The sequence below is a fragment of the Triplophysa rosa genome, linkage group LG14 (genome assembly GCF_024868665.1).
Source record: "Triplophysa rosa linkage group LG14, Trosa_1v2, whole genome shotgun sequence".
NCBI classification, from domain to species: Eukaryota; Metazoa; Chordata; class Actinopteri; order Cypriniformes; family Nemacheilidae; genus Triplophysa; species Triplophysa rosa.
Genome location: NC_079903.1, coordinates 10,096,383 through 10,113,576, shown reverse-complemented (window position 1 = coordinate 10,113,576; position 17,194 = coordinate 10,096,383). Strand labels below are relative to the sequence as shown.

The 17,194-nt window shown below is 36.8% G+C and overlaps 3 protein-coding genes across 5 annotated transcripts in view; 1 reads left to right on the top strand and 2 right to left on the bottom strand.

Annotated features, from left to right (window-relative positions):
• Positions 1 to 1,254: 1,254 nt before the first annotated feature.
• camkk1b (calcium/calmodulin-dependent protein kinase kinase 1, alpha b) lies at positions 1,255 to 14,346 on the bottom strand. Its single transcript, XM_057351231.1, is given in 19 exon segments — positions 1,255 to 3,436; positions 3,545 to 3,571; positions 3,679 to 3,776; positions 4,472 to 4,600; positions 4,685 to 4,772; positions 5,214 to 5,287; positions 5,366 to 5,419; positions 5,520 to 5,719; positions 5,807 to 5,895; positions 5,993 to 6,014; positions 6,118 to 6,154; positions 6,472 to 6,605; positions 6,724 to 6,775; positions 6,888 to 6,941; positions 7,053 to 7,100; positions 7,804 to 7,931; positions 7,934 to 8,127; positions 8,915 to 9,009; positions 14,248 to 14,346. Coding segments are annotated over 17 exon segments (1,425 nt in total). The 5' UTR covers positions 8,055 to 8,127; positions 8,915 to 9,009; positions 14,248 to 14,346; the 3' UTR covers positions 1,255 to 3,366.
• On the top strand, positions 12,412 to 13,787 carry LOC130564829 (vacuolar protein sorting-associated protein 37B-like). 2 transcript variants are annotated; one of them, XM_057351232.1, is made up of 4 exons: positions 12,412 to 12,672; positions 12,945 to 13,116; positions 13,213 to 13,295; positions 13,368 to 13,787. In XM_057351232.1, exons 1-4 carry the CDS (start codon positions 12,550 to 12,552, stop codon positions 13,785 to 13,787), a joined length of 798 nt encoding a protein of 265 aa, XP_057207215.1. In that variant the 5' UTR covers positions 12,412 to 12,549. The 2 variants fall into 2 exon arrangements, with proteins under 2 accessions (XP_057207215.1, XP_057207217.1); XM_057351234.1 differs by lacking the exon at positions 13,368 to 13,787 and having other exon boundaries at positions 13,213 to 13,307.
• c2cd3 (C2 domain containing 3 centriole elongation regulator) overlaps positions 13,388 to 17,194 on the bottom strand; it is a 16,913-nt gene continuing 13,106 nt past the window's right edge. For both annotated transcript variants that reach the window (XM_057351229.1, XM_057351230.1), the window contains 3 exons: positions 15,836 to 16,640; positions 15,628 to 15,736; positions 13,388 to 14,910 (listed from right to left, as the gene is read on the bottom strand). In XM_057351229.1, coding sequence (XP_057207212.1) covers positions 14,779 to 14,910; positions 15,628 to 15,736; positions 15,836 to 16,640 — 1,046 coding nt within the window. In that variant the 3' untranslated portion in view covers positions 13,388 to 14,778. The remainder of the gene's footprint in view (positions 14,911 to 15,627; positions 15,737 to 15,835; positions 16,641 to 17,194) is intronic.

The following is a 17,194-nucleotide window of genomic DNA, read 5'->3' as shown; positions in this document are numbered from 1 at the left end:
CGTCTGCATCCATCTGAATTAACTCGGCTTGACCAATTATTTAACCATTTCCTTAACTATCAAATGTTATGGCAAGAAGCATTGCATGAGTAATATCTACTCTCGATTTAGGATTTTGTATACATCTAGCTTTGTTTTTATCCTTCAAACAACTACTGAAGACAGAAATGCAGGAAGATCTCTCAGTATACTGCTGCAGATTACTACGGCAACCTACACCCAGTAGAGCAAGAGATGAATTTCTGTGCTCAAATTGGTCCGCCATACCAGCCAATAGTAGGCGCGGTGAGCTGTCATATCCACCAATACAGCGCGTGTTGCTAGGGCTCGAGAAAAAATATCCCCTTTCCTACTGACACAGACATCTAGAACAACCTGCAAAGAGATAAACATCAGCACATCAGAGACGGCATTAAAATTCAAGGGAAACCTGCGTTCACGTTGAGACTTTATCATGTAGACACAAGCAGCAACACCTCCATTTTCTGCCGCATTATGATCGGATGCAAGATATAAAGCTTGCAATATTTATTAAAACAGCATGGTTTAGTTAAGGTAAACTAACTGAAGATTTTTCTGACCACCTCAGATTATGTTTGCAGCAACATTTATTTCTATTGTAATGGTGTTTTTTTATTATTATTAATCTATTCAAATAAAAACAATTTAATAATGTTATCAGTCAAAGTCTTTAATTTGTTTGTGTTTTCTTTCATTTTTTTCCAATAAATATCATTAAAAAAATACAAGCGTAAGAAGGCAAAGAGAGAGTTTATAACCATTCCGACTCAAAGTCAAAATATTAAAAGGGTGCAAAACTGCCACTTACGTCAACCAGATACTGGCACTGTATTATGTATGATATTATGATACGTGTATAAGATATCAATAATCATAGTTATTAATATCATGATTATTGTCCGTACCTGTACATTGTGACACCTCCCATTGATAAATGAAATTAAAGCAAAATCATTGTTCCATACAATGTACCATACAGACAATTTAAAGGGATAGTTCACCCCACCATAAAAATTCTGTCATCATTTACTCATCCTCTTGACATTTGAAACCTGACTTTCTTTCTTATGCAGAACACGAAAGAAGATATTTTAAAGAATGTCAGTAACAGAAAACCGTTGGTCCCCATTGACATGCAATGGTTTTGTGTCCATACAATAGAAGTGAATGGGGACCAATGGTTTTGGCTGCCGACATTCTTCAAAATATTTTCTTTTGTGTTCTGCAGTAGAAAGAAGGTTATACAGGTTTAAAATGACAAGAAGGTAAGTAAAGGATGACTATAAAACAAAATAAATATTGTCTCTATACATACTGTCATTTAGTCATGTTGTGGTACCCTGTATCTCTGTACAATATTGCACTTATTGATTGAACACAGTTGGGAAGAAAATACCACTGAATGAATACATACCGGTGCATATCATGGTTATAAAAATAATATACTGTTTAGCATAGTAGCAGGTGACTATTATCTTCACAAAAATACTCTCTAGGCCCGTATACTCATTTTAATGTTCCAGTGCACACATTGCAGAGACTCTACTTGTCTATTGTAATCACACAATTTTTTATGCTTGCCAAGATGTTTAAAGAGAATACTTTGAGGAGATACAGGCTAGATATGAACAAAATGCTTGCATCCTGTGTACTGAATACTCTTTAGATGCTTGATATAATTTACCTAAAGTAGGGCCTAATTTTATGCTGTTTGCGTCAGCTAACAATAATACGTAATGTCATCTGAAAATGCATTTTTAATTAAATAAAGATTATTGACCATATATGAAGTCATCATAACATAACAGTGAACTTCATGTAGACATGTCTGTTACTTAATGTAAGGTCATAATGGAGCTCTTGTTCGGTAATACAATCTCTCATAGACTGTCAACTACAAAAATTAAACTTGGGGTTGTTTGTGCTATTCACTGAGCATCCTCAGGCGGTCACTAGAATGCAGTAACGTTTTCAAACAAGGTATCATACAGACTGGCTTCGAGGTTGTTTTACTCGGAATCTGCCATCACTATCCATTTCTTTTTAATATTTAATTTTTCTTTAAGAAAGTCATTTCCTTTTCTGTCGTATTATCAAGGAAAGAAGGAGAATCTCACATAATAGTGCAAAACAACATTAAATATTGAAGAGCTCTTTGCTCTTGCTACATCAACTGAACATGGGTTTATCCAAAAGATATATTGCACAGCCTCAAAAAGAAAAGAAAAGTACATATTTTACACTCCTAATGTTTCTAAAAAGATAATGTAGTATATACTTAGTTAAGATTATTTCTTTTCACCTCAGAATCAATATTTAAAGTTGCTTTCTCATTCCTATATCAGCCTATATAAATATAAAAATAAGTATGAGTTTCTAATCAAAGAAAGAAACTTCAGCAGAAAACACAAAAGAAGATATTTTGAAGGACGTTGGTTGTCGAACAGTGACGGCACCCATTGGCTTGCATTGTTTTTTTGTGTCCATACATTAGAAGTGAATGGTTACCAAGGTTTTTCTCAGTTTTGAGTGTTACAGAAAATTCACATGAATTTCACATGTTTTTCGCATGTGATCACATGTATACAACATGTGTTTAACATGTGCAAAAAAACACGTGTGATCACATGTGAAATGTGTGTTTTTGGAACATTTTGGTGTGAATTCCATGTGAATTCCCACGTGAAACCCATGGGATAACATGTAAAAACCCATGGGATGACATGTGCAACATATGGTGACGTGAAGAACATGTGATCACATGTGGAGACATGTCGCATATGTTATCCCATGGGTTTTTACATGTTATCCCATGGGTTTCACGTGGGAATTCACATGGAATTCACACCAAAATGTTCCAAAAACACACATTTCACATGTGATCACATGTCTTTTCTGTAAGGGAATTGTTAACTTAATTCACAGTTCTATTCACAATTCACAAGATTTGTATGTGTTGGGTTTTAAATAAATCTTGCTATATTTGTTTATCAATCATTTCTAAGTTGTTTTTCATTTATCAAACATTTCTAAGTTATTTTTGTTGAGGGGTCATTTAATGTGATCTGATTCAAATGTGCTTTTCTTGCTAAGTGTCCTCATATACATTTCTAAACATAACAGTTTTTACATTGCATACTTTACATTTGGCACTAAAATGCAAACTTAAATGCAGAAAAAAGACCCTGCAAAGGTGCTTCAAATGTTGTCCGTGTCTATAGCATCTAAATGTTTACACAGCATGGCAATATCATAAATCACATTCATAAGTCATACACTGCAGATGCAGGTCCAAACATTTGTCCAATAACACCATTGGTCTGGTTTACACAAGTATTTACAATCTCACGAAAATGTTTCATCCTCAATAAGATTCTCCAGTTCTCCTTCTCTGCTGCCAACACTGTTACTTCCCCTGTTGTAGGAAACATGGACCAACATAACATGAATATATAGAATCACATAGCTACAAAATGTCCATCATGTTAAAAAAACGGATTATGAGCTGATTATTAACAGTTACCTTAAAGGGCGAAACAGCGATGTATCCCTGCACATATTATTGAGGGGACAAAGAACAAAATATAAAAAATTATGAATGTCAGCATATGGTCGGATAAAGTGGAAGTGATTCATGTGCTTGTATTGTGGACTTACAAGGTCAGACCTCCAGGTGCCGACATGGACCTGCCCTGTCTGCGACCTTCAAAAGGATTACTGAAGGAACGCTTTCGCAACATGGATTTCACCAGGATCTTAACAGGTACAAACAGTGTTAGATGTTCATTTTACAAGAAAACTAAACATGAATTATTGTCAATCTGCATAACAACATATCGTCGCTGTTCTTCTGAAATCTCAGATGTTGTAATTTGCTGTTTTTCAGGAAATGGAAAAACACTGTACTTTTTAAATGATTAAATATTGTGTTGTCAAACTTGACAAGCACTTTTTAATACTTTTTATTGGTTAGATATTTGTAAAACCCAGTGGCAAACATAAAGGGTTACTAATAATAATGATATATGGCAAAAAATAAACATCACAAAATATGGAGAAACAAGGAGGACAGCAGGAATATGTAAATTAGACAATATCAGTATTTATTAAAAATATGCAAACAGAGTTATCTGAAGAAACTGTAATATTGTAGAATTTTGCTTATTTGTTTGGAGTTTGACAGCTCCCAGCATGCATTGCAGAACTGATCATTTATCAAGTTACTGTTACCGGATTATTGCTTTGCTTTTTCCTTAATGTATGATATTGCTGTTGTCTTTTCAACTGTTAGTTATTTCTTGCAACGTGATGTTCATAGAGGTAATAGAGCCCAACTTTGCTAATTGAGCAAAAATTATTTTAGTTGTCAAAAATTTGAACGGGACATTTAGTGAATAATTCAAAGTCATATTACCCACGAGTGCTTTTTTTTATTTTAAGAGCTACTCACCACAGTAGACAGACTGGGAATTAGTTTCACGGAGTTCTGGATATCTTCAGCTGTGACCTCCACCACTGTACAGTGTTCCTCCTCCAGAGGTAACAGATCGGTACCATCAAGTGTTACCCATGGGTGCAACTGGTAGGATTACACAGAATCACTTAAACCTTTTATAAAGTTACACGCAACAAGAACACACCTTTTCAAGCATCATTATCTCACCTTTATTTCTGGTATCGTGATTCGAGTTTCAGGGGCTTTATGTAGCATTCTGGTAAGGAGATCTCTCAACCCCTCATTGATCAATGGACTGTGGTAACAAAAGAAATGACACATTACGTTTCGTATGATGCGAACAGATATGTAGGAAAATTGATGATACATCTTGCACAAAGTTGCATATGAAAACTTGATAAATGAATTTTGTAATGCGATTTAAAGGACCACTGTGTGATTTTTAGTGGCATATAGTGGTGAAGTTGCGAGTTTCGAATCAAAGCACTACAGAGGCTGACACAGGGCTAAGATGGCGTAATGTTTCCGCTTCTTTACCGAATGAGATAACATATTTACGAAATGCGCTCTGTAGAGCAGTTTGTCCGTTTAGGGCCACTGTAGAAACAACATGGTGAATTCCATGTAAGGGGACCCGCGGTGTATGTAGATAGAGATATCAAAGGTAATAAAAACATAACGCTTCATTAATTATGTAATAAACGTGCAAAGTTTTGTAAGAGAGCTTGTGACTGACTTGTCTGGAAACTCCACTGGCATGGTCCTGATTTTCTCATGCAGGCCTAGGATGTAATCATCATGAAAGGGACACTGCACAACAAAATATTCACAAATCTGAATTCGGTATATACAGAGACGCTCATAAACCACTTTTTAAATAGGTCTCACCCTTCCGAAGACAAAACTGTATAGTGTTATTCCCATTGCCCATACGTCTAAAGCCTGAAACCAATGAGAATTGAGAAACTGTTATATGTACATGTGAACGAAACTTTTACTGCATAAAAACAAGAATGTTTTCAGTTTTTGGGGGTCTTCTTACCCTGCCGCTGAATCTCTGATCCTGGTCAGTCAGAGTTTCAGGGGCCATGAAGGCTGGAGTTCCTGCACTGTTTGACAGGAGAGCATCATGACCCTCAAACTCATTACTGACACCAAAATCTGCTATCTTTATGTGGCCATCATCCCCCAGCAACAGATTTGAGGGTTTGATGTCTCTGTGAATGATTTTCTGATAGTGTACTACAAAACAAAGAACAAAAGAATTAGCAGCATACTGTATATGTATAAAACTTACGGTTTAAAATACTCTTCTATACGGTAACTTACAGTATTCAATTCCCAGAATTACGTCTCTAAAGTAGAAACGGGCCATATCCTCCGTCAGTGGATTGTCTGTTGGGATCTCCATTATTGGACTAGGAGTGGGTAAAAATGACAGAAAAACACATACAGAACTAGAGAAAACTCATTGAGTATAGCAGTATAGCAGTGAGTATAGGTACAACTACTCACCCTTTAGGTACCAACTCAAAGACTATGATCAAAACACAATACGAACAGACACAAATAGAATACACTGTAAAAATAAAGCAGTATATAATAGCCGGTATTTTTAACTGGCAAATATATTCACTTACCCATATGCAAGTTATCTTCAACAGGGTCATCAAGAACCTTTAGTTAAATATCATTGGACAGACAATGTTAAGATGCACATTACAAAAATCAAGTAATTCGTAACTTATTTGGTTTAAAGGAACAGTTCACCCAAAAATAAAAATTCCATCATCATTTACTCACCTTCGAGTTCCAAATCTGTAGAAATGTCTTTGTTCTAATGAACACAGAGAACTACAAGCATCTACAAGCATATCCTTCTCTGTGTTCATCAGAACAAAGAAATTTATACAGATCTGGAACAACTCAAGAAAGACAGAATTTTCATTTTTGGGGTGAACTGTGCCTTTAAGGACACTACAGTTCTGACTCACCTCAACTAATTTAACAACGTTAAGATGGTCAAGTTTTTTCAAGATAGCAATTTCTTGATATATTCGGTCCAACAGGCCAAAAGGCTTTGAAAGATTCTCCTGTGATCCATTAGATTCTCTGGAAGGCGGGCGTCCTACAAAACCATCACACAACGTTCACTTACTGCAGTTACAATTTTTTTACTATATTATATTCATATATAGTTCATATTCATTATATGCATATTATGATGCATTTTCTTAATTGCTTACTTGTGAATCCAAACTGCTTCATTAGCTTCTTTTTGGAAACAAGCTTCATAGCCTAAAATATATTATGATGTATATTAAGTATATTATGATGTTGCATTCTGTGTATATGTTACTTATAATTGTAATGACTTAAATGTTTTGCAATAGAGTAAATCTTTACTCACATAGTACTGGTCATCATCTTCATTATATGCTAGTTTGACCACACCGTATGAACCCTGAGAAAACCAAAAGACCACCATCAAAGTCACCATTCAACCAGATTGTATTGATATTTGTCTGATTACAACAACCAACAAAAAGTTGAATTTCTAAGCAAAAGCACTCACTTTTCCTATCGCATTCTTTAATTTATACTGGTTGAGTTGAACACAGTCCTGTGAAAAAAAAGAAGGACATTCTATCACAGCATTAAGAATAAAGCAAGTAAATTAGTTGGTACATAATATGCTATATGCTATATACGCTTTATATGCTAGTATATGCTTTTTTCATTTTATAATTTCTTATGTTGCTATATAACATTAATTAATTTTTATTTGAGTTTTATTTGAGTTTTTGTTTGTTATTATAATTGTAGTGTTTTCAACTTATTTCCGTTTATTTTTGAAGTCTTTCCCATTCATTTTTAGGTCAATATTTTATTTAATTTCAATGAACAGAAACATTTTCAAAGTTTTAATTTTAGTACACTAAAATAACCTTGGTTTGCCATTGTCTATTAAAGGGACAGTTCGCCAAAAAATGTATATTCTTTTATCATTCATTCACACTCTTGTCATTTCAAACCTGTATGACTCTCTTTCTTCTGAAGAAGATATTTTGAAGAATGTTGGTAACCAAACAACATTGAACCCCTTTGACTTCCATTATATGGATACAAAACCACTGAGACATTTCTCAAAATATCTTCTTTTGTGTTCCAGAAAAGTCATACCGGTTTCAAACAACATGAGGGTAAAAAAATGACAACATTTTATTTTTGGGTAAACTATACCTTTAAATAATCTGAATTATAACCATACGCATCAATCTAACTGCATTTTTATAGTAATGTAAAAAGTGTAATGTTCAACTCACATCGCCATCAGAGATAGACACCCGTTTGGATTCAATAGTGGGTCTCCTGGCTGTCCTCGGGGTAGGGCCGTAACTCGATCGCTCCTGCAACGACAGCTTGCGATCCGAGAGATTGAGGCGATGTGGGTGGTCCTGTAGCCATTTGGTGGGGTCAGCCGGTTGGCTGCCACATTCATGGCTGCTACCATATCGGTCAGTTCTGCATGATAATCCGGGTCCAGATCCATTCTGTTGGCTGTGTCAGCACTCATAGCTGTCCTGCTTCTGTCAGAGCTGCTTATACCACAGTAAACATCTCAGCGGACTTTACAGTGTTCAGTGGTGCTGTAAAATTAAAGAAGGATTGTTGTCTTGACTGCACTGTAAAAAAAACTCCTGTGATTAAACAGATAAAGTACTGGCAGAAAATTACCAGTACATTTTCCTTTATTTTACGGACATTTCCATTAATGCTAAAATGCAAATGAATGCAGTGCAAAATGTAAAATACAGGTAAAACAACTGTAAAAATGAACACGGAAAATTCCTTCATATTCATACAGTATATTGTGCCCTATTTTACGTCTTTTTTTTAGAGTGTGTTTTAGAAACACCTCACACTTTCACACAAATTTCTCATAACTTAATTGAAAAATGTCTAATTCAATAAGACTTATGACATTTTCTTTTGATAATGAAAATTGTGTATCCACATTTCAAGGTTTGAGCACACTGCTAAACACAAAAATGCACCAATGCTCAAAACCCATTAAACTCAAAACCCATCATCTCATAAATATGCATGAACAAAACACACAAAACTCTGTTATCATATAGTCCGAAACAGACTATAAAAAAATCCTGTGCAATAACATTGCCACATAAAACCTCATAATTTTGATAAGACCGAATAAACACTTTCACAACATTATGTCTGTTAAATATTAAAAAGAACAAATACTGTGTGTCTGGTTGTAAAACATTAAAAACATTGTCTCACAGGAATAAGCAGCGAGCTGTTACGCAACCCCAGTTGAAGTGTTGCATAACAGGTTGACATTGAACAAGTCAATTTTATTTTGTAATTTCACAGATTTCTTACAGGATTCATGTAAATTTGACAAATACTTACACAGAGCAGCCGGTGTGTGTAGCGCCGGCCATAGTTTCACATCTTTTCTTCTGCTCATCAGGAACAAAACCAATGTGTCTCACAAGAAGCGATGACTGAGGGATCATGGAGGTAAAGAGGATTAACTAGTACAGTTTAGTGAACTGAGGCTATATCTGTAGCAAGAGTCTGTTTACGTTAACTGGATGCACTCAGTGAAAGGACACAAACAGAGATCAATGAGTTGTTGGGTATACACTCACCTAAAGGATTATTAGGAACACCTGTTCAATTTCTCATTAATGCAATTATCTAATCAACCAATCACATGGCAGTTGCTTCAATGCATTTAGGGGTGTGGTCCTGGTCAAGACAATCTCCTGAACTCCAAACTGAATGTCAGAATGGGAAAGAAAGGTGATTTAAGCAATTTTGAGCGTAGCATGGTTGTTGGTGCCAGACGGGCCGGTCTGAGTATTTCACAATCTGCTCAGTTACTGGGATTTTCACGCACAACCATTTCTAGGGTTTACAAAGAATGGTGTGAAAAGGGAAAAACATCCAGTATGCGGCAGTCCTGTGGGCGAAAATGCCTTGTTGATGCTAGAGGTCAGAGGAGAATGGGCCGACTGATTCAAGCTGATAGAAGAGCAACTTTGACTGAAATAACCACTCGTTACAACCGAGGTATGCAGCAAAGCATTTGTGAAGCCACAACACGCACAACCTTGAGGCAGATGGGCTACAACAGCAGAAGACCCCACCGGGTACCACTCATCTCCACTACAAATAGGAAAAAGAGGCTACAATTTGCACGAGCTCACCAAAATTGGACAGTTGAAGACTGGAAAAATGTTGCCTGGTCTGATGAGTCTCGATTTCTGTTGAGACATTCAAATGGTAGAGTCAGAATTTGGCGTAAACAGAATGAGAACATGGATCCATCATGCCTTGTTACCACTGTGCAGGCTGGTGGTGGTGGTGTAATGGTGTGGGGGATGTTTTCTTGGCACACTTTAGGCCCCTTAGTGCCAATTGGGCATCGTTTAAATGCCACGGCCTACCTGAGCATTGTTTCTGACCATGTCCATCCCTTTATGACCACCATGTACCCATCCTCTAATGGCTACTTCCAGCAGGATAATGCACCATGTCACAAAGCTCGAATCATTTCAAATTGGTTTCTTGAACATGACAATGAGTTCACTGTACTAGAATGGCCCCCACAGTCACCAGATCTCAACCCGATAGAACATCTTTGGGATGTGGTGGAACGGGAGCTTCGTGCCCTGGATGTGCATCCCACAAATCTCCATCAACTGCAAGATGCTATCCTATCAATATGGGCCAACATTTCTAAAGAATGCTTTCAGCACCTTGTTGAATCAATGCCACGTAGAATTAAGGCAGTTCTGAAGGCGAAAGGGGGTCAAACACCGTATTAGTATGGTGTTCCTAATAATCCTTTAGGTGAGTGTATGTCACATGGGGTTAAACAGGTAGTTCAAAACCTGGTCTTACTGTATGTTCACAAAAATGTTCCTGATGCAGGATGGGTAGGAAATGATTGGCTAAGTAGTTAAGTGCTTGAATCTTCCCAATTTGAGGTTAAAGTTACAAACTCCTTTGAGACAGTTTATTAGGTGGAAAGATCTTACGTAACTTCTTAAGTGCTTGTAGACAGCGAGGCTGGATTCAAATCAAACCAACCTACCGAAAGCACATTCAGCATAATAAAGGGTAAAGGGATTTTTTTGCATTTATTTGGGTTCCTTTTTATTACAGTTTATTTATAGTGCCATCTTGATCTACATTTACACTACCATTAAGTTTTGGTTCACTCATTCTTTATTTATATATTTTCCACATTTTGCAATAAAAATAGACTAATTAAAACTATTTAATAACGTAAATGTAACTATAGGGATTATGCTGTCACCAAAGAGTTCATCTAAATAATGTAACTAAGGAATTTTACGTTGTTTTATAAGTAACAGCAAGTTATTACTAGTCAGAAATGACTAGTCAGAATTTTAAATAGTAAATTGAAATTGTAATGTCAGTTTGATTAACTTAACAATTTAATTTGATAGTTCACCCAAAAGTGAAAATTATTTCATCATTAACTCACTCTCTTATCATTTTAAACCTTACTTTCTACTGTTCTTCTGCGGAACACAAAAGAAGATATTTTGAAGACCGAACAGTAGCGGCACCCATTCACTTCTATTGTATGGACACAAAACCAATGCAAGTCAATGGTATCGCCTGTGTTCAGTTATACATTTACTCAAAATATCTTCTTTTGTGTTCTGCAGAAGAATTCGAAATGACACGAGGGTGATTAACGATTAAAGAATTGTAATTTTTGGGTGAACTATCACTTTAACAAAAATAATTTACAGTGTACAGGCTGGTGTGTAGCCTAAATTATGTCAGAGCTCTCCAAGGTGCTGAAGGTTCAGGGGCGGATTTAGTGATTTGGGGGCCCTAGGCAAATCCATGTATGGGGGCCCCAACTATGCACCATTTTACTTTACTGCAACCCTTATTTTTCTTCCCCCTCAAAGCACACAACTTTTCACCCCCAGTCAAAGTGACAGGGGAAAACTAAGCTTAATAAACACAGATACTGACTAATTAAAAAATATATAATAATGAATTCCCAAATGAAAAACATGGGATAAGTGTCTTAACAAAACACTTATATTAAAGTTCTAAAAAAATGTATGAAATGAAAACTAATAAGTTATATGAAGCATTAAATTTATTCAATCAAACAGAAAAGTTCTACCACCTTTGAACTGGCCCTCTCCTACCAAGCGCACAGCGCTCTTTGTTTGACAGATGTTTTGGTCGTCACTCATTATAACTGTGTTGTCGGTGTTCATGGAGAAATACTCATCGGCACATTATCATTGCTCGTGGCTGGGAGAGTGCTATGTCTGGCGGGAGAGAGAGGCGCTGCTGCTGTAGGAGCAGCGGTGGAGTTTGTGTGGGGGAAAAGCAGAGACTTTGGCAACAATCTTTTGTAAATCGTCTTTGTTCCTCTCCGCTGGAGTAGCTGCGTTCTTTGTTGTTTTATTTCCCTGCGACTTTTACTTCGTTTTGCAGCTAATGTACCACACAGTGACACTCTCGCTGTGGGCAGTTCTACTAATTCCGCCGCTGCGTTAACTTTCTCTAGCTGGTGTCGAACTCGTCTCGCGCATATACGGTGCTAATGGAATGGTCCACTCTAATCTATAATGGGGGGAGTGCCTTCGTACAGATGTAATAACGTAAAACGTTAACAGGGATATCCTACTATTTCCTACTACAAAATATAACTATTTTGATGATTTCTTGGGGCTCTACGTGGCTGCTGACATGGCTTATTGGTTAAGTCCACCCCTTCCTTTTGGGGGCCCCTGGTAGCTCGGGGCCCCAGGCGATTGCCTACCTTTGCCTAATGGTAAGTCCGCCCCTGTGAAGGTTCACTCACAACTCTTGGTGCACGAGCTTCATGTATTGGTCTCTGTTGTCGGCATGGGGTGAGAGTTTGTCCCATGTAAGTTCGGAAGTCTCTACGTAATCAGTCTCTCTGAAGCGTGTGATCATGTTTCAATGGTTCATGCACCTCGACCTCACATCATCACTGCAGTCAAGTCGTTGCAATGTATCGCGAATGGGAGTCGACGGTAAATTTGGATTATCTAAAATGTCTACACACCGCTCAACTTCTGGATCTCTTGGAGGACGACGAGACGATACGCGACACTGTCAGAGTCAATTCAAAGGTACAGCTCAAGAGCAAATGACAAGAAACTTCTTTAGAAAACGTCATTAAGTACACTTTGAAGTGGTTTTATTTCATAATTTTATTAGTAACGTTATCCAACATCATTTTATGATTACAAATTATTAGTCTCGTTATTAGACATGTCATGAAACGTAAAGGTACATATTTCATATAGATCTAGAAATGGACTAATACACCAGTCACGTGATTTGGCATGAAGGTTCACTTTCTGTGGTGCCTGTTTGCTAACATTTGGGGTTTTGTCTGCAGTCACGGGGTCTTCAGAGATCCAAAATAATGTTACAGGCATCGAACTCTCGGCTTGCAGAACAGAATTTTATATATCAGCCATATCTGACCAAAACAAAACTACTTTTGGCTGAAAAACATCGCGATCTCGGTGAGCTTGTCTCATCTGTTCGACGCAGACAGAGAAAGCTGGGTAAGCTCTGAATGTGACGAGATTGTTTTTATTATGTAAAAGACATGATCATATTATTTAAGCTATTTGAGTTGACATTTCTTGTGCCATATGCAGAGACTTTACAGCAGAGATTCAACCTTCGAGTGATTCATTCATCACTTAAAGAGAAGATCGATTTTTCCCTGAGAGAGTCAAAGGTGATCTTGTAGTAAATTCATAAAAGCCTGATTCAAAAGACTGTAAACTAAAATATATATTTTGCATTACAGAATATTTGGCAAAGATTTGTAGAGGGAAAACTGCTGCCGACTGATTTTGTTGAATCACTTCAAAACACACGAAAATTATACCACACACGTCTGGTTCAGGTTGAGAAGATCCAGAATCTCATCAGACAAACACAGATTTACGAAAAAGATATTGGACATTATCTAACCGTCCTGCAAACACCAACCAATATCACTATTTGCAGTGGCATCTCTCCTGTTATCTTTCTGCCCGATCTTCATTTACAGACATCATATCTGACTCCTCTCCAGCAGCATGGCTGTGTTGATTCCTGTTTGATGTCCCACAATGAACTGCTTCATAAACAAGGTCATTGTAAGTGCAGAGAGAGTCATAAATGGCCACAAAGACATTTTCATTTACAGCCACTTGAGATTTACAAGCCCAAGACTTCAAAGTAAACATTTAGTGGTGATAAATCTAGATTAAAGACATCTTTTCAGCCAAGCATTCACTTAATGATAAATGTGCTAAATAAACCACCGGGAGACTGCATTTATTAGATATTATTTACTAGAATAATCTTGCTTGTTCTATAAACACCATGCACTGTGCTGTGTTTTACCTTTTCTGTGTTTTTCAGTTTTTCTTATTTTCTCCTGTAAAGCTGCTTTGGAACAATGCACATTGTGAAAAGAGCTATATAAATCAAATTGAATTGATCTAGATTATCTTTACAGCTGCTCCGGAGATGTGATATTAAGGTTGTTCTATGGTTATGGCTATATATAAGCTTTATTTGGATCTAACATCAAACTCGTTTTGTATTTTGTGCATGTACAAATATACATTAACACATTGAAACAATACCATAACATTAAATTAATGGTATCTATACAGTTGGCTGGTTAGTAGACTTACTTCTTTTCTGAGTATTTCTAGAGGGTCCGCTGGGGGTCCAGGTCCTTGATCAGACTCATCTCTCTAATTAGAGCTCATTAAACAGGCAGAGAGAGGCTAAAGGAGAGCTTTTGTCTGCCTGTTGGCTTCTTTTGTGTCTGGATAATACTTTGGTTACATCACTGTCAGTATGTGCCATTGTCTGTCACAGCTCAAATTGGGCAATTTTCTCATCTGTCAGCCAAATGTTTAAAGCCCTTTGGGCAGCTCAATTTGACAGACAGCGGATAACATTTATAAACAGTATAACTTCACATTGAGTGTTGCCACATTACCCGTGGATACAATACAAAATGCTTTATTACAAAATAGTTGATTATTGTACATAAACAACTTTTCTAATGCTTACATAATTAAAAATTCCGGAAAAAATCCCAGTATGTACCACATTGTGTCATATAACAAATTAATAAATTAATAACAAATAATGCACATACACCACAGATAAAAATAGAATAAAACGCACACACACACAGTTTTGCATAATACTCTCTAATGTCCTTCTGTAAACTTTGAAACAAATATTTTAGCGATTCTTCTGGTCTCTTCACTCCTCTGTGATGGAGGGATGTTGGGTCTTGATCGCATCATTCTTCGAAATGCATTAGATTGATTTGCAGTCTCCTAAAGCCATTTGCATAACAGTAATTACAATATAGCAACAAATGAAAAAAAAAACGTCAAGACTAGAAAAGTGGAAAAAAATATCTATGTTGACAATTTAAATGAACATTTCTATATCATAACTGTCCAATTTTATGTAGTATGGCAACTGAAAAAAAACAAACCTACAGGTAACAATTACACAAATTGGCAAGAGTCAAATTCGGGCCTTAAACATCTAGGGTATGATATTTAGTGGCATCTAGTGGTGAGGTTGCGACTTGCAACCAACAGCTCACTCCACCGCTCAACCCTCCCTTTCAAAGCACTATGGCGGCTGACACAGAACTAAGATGTCATCACGTTTTCCCTTCTTTGCTGAAGGAGATAACGCATTTACGAAACGCGCTAACTTCACAGTTTGTCCGTGTAGGGCCACTGTAGAAATAACATGGTGAATTCCATGTAAGGGGACCCGCAGTGTGTGTAAATAGAAATAGCTCATTCTAAGGTAATAAATACATAACGCTTCATTATGTAAGGTCTTTATACACCTCTGAAGACATAGTTATGTATATTATATTGCATTTCTGTCAACAGATCCTCTTTAAAATCACACATTGCACCTCTAAGTGTCTTTTATCTATGTTTTCCCTTTTCTTTCATTATTAAACACTACCAGCCCCTGAAGACACTAAATTCTTATAAAATAAAACAAATGAAAGAAAAACTACTTACAGACTCAACTGCAGTTGAAGGAAACACAGGTGCCATCCTTAAAGCTCTCATGGATGCCTCCAGATGGTGGGTCGGCAGGAAGAAATTTGGAATCTCTGCAGGCTCTGAACTGTAAGCAAGTGGTTAAGGTAAACGCACGTAAAACAGATCTGTTTTAAAATGACCAACAAATAAACTGTTCTGTGACATACAAAGCTTGTAAGCATACCGTTTTGGTGTCCTCTCGTCACTTTCATCATCCGGTTCTGCATCAGACTCTGTGGCAGAAGGTACATTCGGTCTATCTTCACTTTCTTCAGTCTCACTGTTACTTATGTTACAACCCTCCACTTCACTAATACTGGAGAGAGAACAGACTCTATCCAGACCATCTGGAGATTGATGCTTCTCCCTGTGAACTTCACTTCTACATGTATCAAGATCACTCCCAGCTTCTGATCGTCCATCGTCGTCTGAACCAGAGTCGATTTCCTGCGATTGTGCTGTCAATGACTGTGGGTTAACCTCTGGTGAGAGCTTTCTTCTGTTCGTCACTTCATCTTGAGCGTGGTAGGGGTTGCTTTGAGTGTGATGTTCCACCAACTCCAGACTCTCCAGGGATCCCATATCTGGGTCAGACAGAAGGCTGGTCCACGGGCTGGTTCTGTCTGTGACTGAGGTGACCTCATTTAGCGTTCGTGGCTGTATTAAAGTCTCCTCAAAGTCTTCCTCTTGATCTTCGAATTTATCTTCATCTCCATCTTCATCGGAAGGGTTTTCGTTGAAGCTGTGGTGTGGTTGGGCATCTTCAGGAAGAATGGATGACTGTCTGGTGTCTCTAGGCGTTGGACTGCAGATTGGTGAGGCATCTTCATTCTCCAACCTTACGTCTTTATGAGCGTGCAGTTCTGTCTCGCAGCTCTCAGACTCTGATAATATCAGCTGATCAACGTCAGATCTTAAATGTTCAACAGCAGGTGAATCTGAGTTTATGTGAAGAGTTGATGTTTCTTCTGTTTGGTGTTCACTTAAACCTAACCAAAAAGCCATAAAATCAAGCACGTTACATTTTTATAATCCCAGATAATGTATATGACTTTATTTCTTAAAAATGGTATTTTAAAACGCCGTGACATTATTTCCTTACACAGGGTCAAGCCAACATGGCGAAGCCCCAAAAGGTCAATCATTAAAGTAATCTAAATAACTTCAGCTTCATAAATTAATGATTCAACTTCAGTTAATACATGTCTTCAGAAGCACAACGTACATGTGTGAGGAATTAATAATATTTTTGTTTTATTTGAATAAAAAAATGTAAATTTTAATTTAATATAAATATATAGTTTAAACTATATTCTATTTTTTATTATAAACTAATTTAATTTATTACTGTTGTGTTTATTTTATTATTTACATAATAGTACATACATGTTATTATTACTAATTTATAATAATATCAAAATATAAGTTATCTTTTCAATTTGTGTTCAGCTACAGAAATCAAGTCAAATACCAGTAAAAGATGAGAATTTAGTTCAATTTGACACAATGTTTAACCAAATCAGAGAAAATCTGCAACATCTCA